Source organism: Poecilia formosa, unplaced genomic scaffold (assembly GCF_000485575.1).
Source record: "Poecilia formosa unplaced genomic scaffold, Poecilia_formosa-5.1.2 Scaffold285, whole genome shotgun sequence".
Lineage (NCBI taxonomy): Eukaryota > Metazoa > Chordata > Actinopteri > Cyprinodontiformes > Poeciliidae > Poecilia > Poecilia formosa.
The window spans coordinates 601,028-607,602 of NW_006800224.1; the positions used below are offsets into that span (position 1 = coordinate 601,028).

At 51.4% G+C, this 6,575-nt stretch overlaps 1 protein-coding gene across 1 annotated transcript; it reads left to right on the forward strand.

Moving 5' to 3' along the window:
* Window positions 1–526: 526 nt before the first annotated feature.
* Window positions 527–4,702, forward strand: LOC103151565 (protocadherin-8). Its single transcript, XM_007571703.2, has 3 exons — window positions 527–3,315; window positions 3,411–3,636; window positions 3,723–4,702. The coding sequence occupies exons 1-3, from the start codon at window positions 826–828 to the stop codon at window positions 4,073–4,075; spliced, it is 3,069 nt and encodes a 1,022-aa protein (XP_007571765.1). The 5' UTR covers window positions 527–825; the 3' UTR covers window positions 4,076–4,702.
* The last annotated feature ends 1,873 nt before the right edge of the window (window positions 4,703–6,575 follow it).

Consider the following 6,575-nt stretch of genomic DNA (forward strand, 5'->3'; position numbering starts at 1 on the left):
TGTCGTGCGTGCTTCGAGTTTAAGGTCTCCTCCTGCTTTAGAGGTGGAGAGGTCAGTGGCGGATCTCAGCCTTGTGTTTTCTCTTAGTGGGTTACACGGGACACGCGTGTGCGGGGATCTAAACGGTGTTTCGGTGTAAATCTCTTCGCACGCCTGAAAGCTCTTTTCAGAGGTAAAAGCAGTCCCAGTCAGACACTCCTATTCAAATGCTTTGTCCTCTAGCTCAGGGACACTGCGCATCTCCGTGCCTCCCCCTCCACCCATGTGTCGGTGCGCAGACTCATTTAACAGCCCCAGGAACATAAACAAGCAACGGAAACTATGGCTGTATTAAATCAAGCTCTGCATTTAGCCCACAAATTGGTAGCCAACTTGCTCCGGACAGCCCAGGAATCTCTAAACAGGGTTTAGAGGTCTCGCAGAAGACCCCCCCCCCTTCCCCTTCTCCTCCTTCCCTCCCTCTCTCTCTGTCTTCCCCATCTCAAAGCACGGATTGGTCACAGTGCGGCTCATTTGCATGCCTCGCCATATAAACCCTCCCGCAAACACTGCAGCCCGCTTGCGCTGACAGAGCAGCACACCTCCAGTAGTGAGTGAGTGAGTGAGGGAGCGGAGCGCATCCTGAGTGCGCATAATCAGACATATGGAATATTTATCACGGGCTTTGTTCTGACCAACAACCCAGGAGAGTGGACTGAAGGGAGAGGAGGACACTTTTTATTATTATTATTATTATTATTATTATTATTAGACCAGGTGCGTTTTTGTTTGAACTCCTAAGTTAGACTCAGTGAGGACAGTTTTGCTGAATTTCAGAATATCAAGATGGGAGAAAGAGGGTGGAACGGGCTGCTGGTGTTTACGTGCGCCTCCGTCCTGGTCTTGGCTGCTTTTACGCAAGGAAAAACGATGAAATATCAGACGTTTGAGGAGGACGCGCCGGGGACAGTGATTGGAAACTTAGCCAAGGACGTTTACTCTACTTCGCCCTTATCGGGAGGCTCCAGGAACAGTTTCAGGATGATGAAACAGTTCAACTCCTCTTTCATCCGTCTCAGGGAGAGCGACGGGCAGCTGACGATAGGCGAGAGGGTGGACAGGGAGCGGATCTGCAAACACATCCTGCACTGTCTCATCGCCTTCGACGTGGTCAGCTTCTCCAAAGAGCAGTTCAAGCTCATCCACGTAGAGGTGGAGGTCAAGGACATCAACGACAACTCCCCCGAGTTCCCCCGAAAGGAGTCGAGTCTGGAGATCTCCGAGAACACGGCGGTCGGCACCCGCATCCCGCTGGACTTCGCCGTGGACGAGGACGTCGGGGTGAACTACATCCAGAGCTACCAGATCTCCGTCAACAGTCACTTTTCCATCGATGTGCTCAGCAGGGCCGACGGGGTTAAATATGCGGAGCTGGTGCTCATGAAGGAGCTGGACAGGGAGACGCAAGCCTCTTACGCGCTGGAGCTGGTCGCCATGGACGGCGGCAACCCGTCCCGCAGCGGGACGACGCGCATAAATGTCAAGGTGAAAGACTACAATGACAACAGCCCGGTGTTCGACAGGAGCAGCTTCTCCGTGGACCTGCCCGAGGACACGCCGGTGGGCTCCCTGCTGCTGGACCTGAACGCCGAGGACCCGGACGAAGGGCTGAACGGTGAGGTGGTTTACGGGTTCGGAAACCAGGTGCCCTCCGAGATACGGCAACTCTTCAGGGTGGACAGGAAGACCGGGCGGCTCACTCTGGAGAGCCCCGTTGACTTTGAGAGCAAGAACACGTACGAGTTTGATGTCCAGGCCACCGACCTGGGTCCGAACCCGAGCCCGGCCATTTGTAAAATCGTAGTTCAGGTGCAGGACGTGAACGACAACGCGCCGGAGATCTCCATCACCCCGATGACCTCTATCACAGCGGGGATAGCGTACATCACAGAGGCTGCGGCCAGAGAGAGCTTCGTGGCTCTGGTCAGCACCTCGGACAGAGACTCTGGCGCAAACGGGCAGGTGCACTGCACGCTTTACGGACACGACCACTTCAGACTGCAGCAGGCGTACGAGGACAGCTTCATGATAGTGAGCACCAGCCCGCTGGACCGGGAGAAGATCCCCGAATACAACTTAACGGTGGTGGCGGAGGATCTGGGCTCCCCTCCTTTCAGGACCATCACACAGTACACCATCAGACTGACGGATGAGAACGACAACGCGCCGGTGTTCAGCAAGCCCGTGTACGAAGTGGCGGTGGTGGAGAACAATGCACCCGGCGCCTACATCACCACAGTGGTGGCGCGGGACATGGACATGGGGTCAAACGGGAAGGTCACTTACAAACTAGCGGACACCTATTTCATGGGCTCCCCAATCTCCACCTTCGTGTCTCTGGATCCCGCCAGCGGCTCTCTTTACGCCCTCAGGAGCTTCAATTACGAGGTGATGAAGCAGCTGGAGCTCCGAATTACAGCCAGCGACGGCGGCTCCCCGCCTCTGTCCGGCAGCGCCAGTGTCTACGTCCGGATCATCGACCAGAACGACAACGCGCCGCTCATCTTACAGCCGCCGCTCAACAACGGCTCGGCTGAGGTCCTTCTGCCCCGGGACGCGCCCACGGGCTACATCGTGACCCGAGTGGAGGCGCGGGACGCTGACGAGGGCATGAACTCGGAGCTGTCGTACGGGCTCGCCACCGGGGAGCCCTCCGTGTTCTCCGTCAACAAAGTCACGGGGGATATCTACCTGAACCAGGTGCTCAGCCACGACGTGGACGAGACCCTGAGCGTGACCGTGACGGTGAGCGATAACGGGAGGCCCGCGCTCACCTCCACCGCCACGCTCCACTTCCTCATCATCGCGGGCTCCCCGCCGAGCGACAGGACGGTGTACCAGGCGGGCGGCGGGGACGAGGCGCGCGCGCAGTGGGACCTGTCGGTGGTGATCATCGTCGTGCTCGCGGGAAGCTGCACGCTCCTGCTGCTAGCCATCATCCTCATCGCGACCACCTGCAACCGGCGCCGGCGGGACAAAAGCGGGGAGGACAGCGACTCCTACGGGGAGAAGGGCACGCTGGAGCGGGGCAGGAACCACGCGGGGGACAACCCGCTTCTGCCCCTCCACGGAGCTGCGGGGGGAGGAGTAGGAGCGGGTGCAGGAGGAGGGGGAGCGGAGGTCTTTGACGGACACTCATACAGCAGCCAGCCCGGTGCTTTCACTCCGGCTCACCCCGGGGGCAGCGACATGTGCTCGGCCTCTGAGGACGGCAGCGAGGTGCCCTGTGTGTATGACTCAGACAACAACAGCAAACTCCGAGGGAATAAACACGAGGTGAGATGCTCCTTTGGGACAGAGGGGTTGTGAGGAGGGGGGAGAAATGTGTTGACTAAGCAGACACTAACGTGCTTTCTTCTTCTCTCCTTCAGGGATACTCCACTCTGCCTGGCTATGGGAACGGTAAAGAGGCGGTGAGGCCCATCACCATCTGGAAGGGCAACTCTTACACCACCATCTCTGCCCGGGACCCCGCCTTCAGTGGAAAAGACAGTGGCAAGGGGGATAGTGACTTCAATGACAGTGACAGTGATGTCAGCGGAGACACTGGCCTGAAGAAGGATGGGGCCATGGTTCCTTCCATGGGGGGCCAAAACGGTAAGGAATGAAGACACCAAAACAATAGATTAAAGAGATGAGTTGTGCCAGTCCACATATCTAACCTAACCTTGTTCCTCTATTAGCTCTGTGGGCATGCACCAGTGAGTGTAAAGTCCTGGGCCACTCGGACCGATGCTGGAGCCCCACGGCCACCAGAGCCAACGCGGCCCCCTCTCCGGCCCCAACCCTCTCCTCCTTCAGCAGCCTGCCCAAGACGGCCTCGCTGCCCCGGGACCCCAACCGCAGGGACAACTACTACCAGGCCCACATCCCCAAAACGGTGGGGCTGCAGAGCGTCTATGAGAAGGTCCTGCACAGTGAATACGACTACGTCCTGGTCACCCCGCCCAGACCAGTGAGGGTGCAGGAGATCAGCGAAGTCGCCATCCCCGTTTACACGCCGACTCCGACGCACTGCCCTAACAACGACGTCTAGGGCAGAGCGCCACAAAAAACTCTCACGCTCTCGATGAAATGCACAGACTTTCCAGAGTTTTAATTTATGATGCTTTGAAGCTGAGACAGATGTGGCTGTCTTGCTGAGTGAGCTCACAAAATCCAGTCCTGGCATACAGAGCCGGTCCAAGACTGAATGGGGCCCAGAGCAGAATCTGATTTGGGGTCCTCATCAGCTGGCATCATTCAAATATTTTATATCAATCATGTTCAAAAGTTAACGCATCATTCTTATAACAGAAACGTTACCATGATTGTATAGCATAAACTGTAAAAACCATATAAATACTAAATGATTTCAAATAGGATGTATAATATGATCACAAGTTTTATTTTGCACAATAAACTGCAGATGTATCACTTGAACAAGAAAAAAAAATCTAAAATTTGACTTGTGCAACAGTTGTAGAGCTCTTTGCTGCCCCTTGTTCCCTCTGGAGGCCCTGAGCAGCTATTCAGTTTTCTTATGCCTTGGGTCGGCTCTTGGGTATGTCTGTCTCTGTGCCGAGAGCCGCCTCTGAGGTCCAGTCAATCACTTTGGGGCATTTGTTGGACATGAAGTGTATCATATGCAAGACTTGTACATGGAGAGATTTTTATTTTTATATATATATATTAAAAAAAAAGCAAAAAAAAAAAGAATGTAGATATATATGTAAATACAGATCTTTAAGCATGCCTCTTATTTAAAACACCCTCAGAAAATGTTCCATTTGAGGGGCTGGTGACCCAAAACGTATCAAGTTGATAACCATGTAATGAAATATTTGAATGCAATAATTCAATGTACAGAATTTTTTTTTAAATCGTCACATTATGAAAAGAAATAAACTTTGAGATACTCTTGTGAACCCGCGCATTGGAGTTTGTTCCAGAAGACGACGGAGCGTCAGTCAGTCAGACCAGTCAGTCAGTAGCGGGAGCCAACAGGCGTCGCTGTTATTGCAGCATGACTGAGCGTCCTTGCAGCCCGCCAAGGAAGGTCACTTAAGTTTTTTTTTTTTTTCCCCCTCTGTGAATACATGATTTTGCTGGTGAGATGCCAAAAACAGACTGAGGCGCTTTTCAGCAATCCATCCCCCCCACCTCCTCTGGCTCCCACCATTTCACACACAAGTCAGTCAGCCAAAACCCGCCTTAGTGATCCTGCTCTTCATCACAGACTTTCTTGCATTTACAGTCGACACCAGAAGTTTACATACACCGAACAAAAACATGCACCTTTGTTTTCTCACCGTCTGAAGTTAAATCAGACCAAACGTCTCATGTTTTAGGTCAGTTTTATGCCCAGAAACACAATAATAATAGAGTATATTGGAGATTTATGTATCGGTGTCTTCAAAATTAGATGTTTCCATAAATTTCCTCATTAGAGCTAAAAAAAAAATGTTAAATTCAACGTTTGACCTGCATAATTCGGGTCAAACCTTTTGGGTTTCCTTCCACAAGCTTCTCAGTAGTTTTTTATTTGGAGTTCAGAAACGGTGTAACCGAGTCAAGTTTGTAAGGCGACTTTGTCACATTTGCCGTTTCATATCTAATATCTCTACTGGACTGAGATCAGGGCTTTTGGCAACGGCCACACCAATAAACATTGACTTTGTTGTCCGTAAGCCACTTTGCAACTATTTTGACTGTATGCTAAGGGTCACTGTCCATTTGTGAGACCCATTTGGACCTAATGGGTCCAACTTTCTGGATGATGTTGGACCCAAATCATCAACTTCCTGGATGATGTTGCCTTAATATTTCCACATAATATTCTTTAATAATGATGTCATCTATTTTAGCCAACACAACACGATGCTTGCCACCCCCATACTAAAACAGATGGGATGCTGTTCCCATTTATCTCCAAATGTAGCAACAGACCAAACAGTTCCACTTTAGTTTTGTCAGACTATAGGTCTCCAAACATGAACGTCTTTGGATCTTCAAACTGCAACCTGATTATTGTGTTACTTTTGGAGTAATAGTTTCCTCCTTACTGAGTGGCATTCAAGCCTAACTGGACATGTTTCAGTGTGAATGATGACGCCGTCTTACCAGCTTCGGCTAGCATCTTCTCCAGGTCTTTGGTTTTTGTTCTGGGTTCAGTTTTACTAATTTTGGGCCAAATCACTTTGATCTGGCCCAGATCAATGCGTTTACACTTGCATATGACCAGATGAACGCGACATTGTGAGGAGGGGTAGAATAGTTTCACCATATTTAGGGTAGAAATACTTTTCTAAAACACTGTGAGCTTCCAGATCTTCTCATTACTTCAACAGAACCCCATTTTTTATTTATTTATTTATCTTGGTCCACATGCCAAACGCACACATAATCCCATCATTATCATTCATGGATTCAGGGCATGTTTTATTAACAGCAAACGCTGCGGACGCAGGAGGCGGTGCAGGAATGCGGCTCAGCGAGAGAGAGAGAGAGAGAGAGAGAGAGAGACAGAGAGAGACAGAGACAGAGAGAGTTAGAGA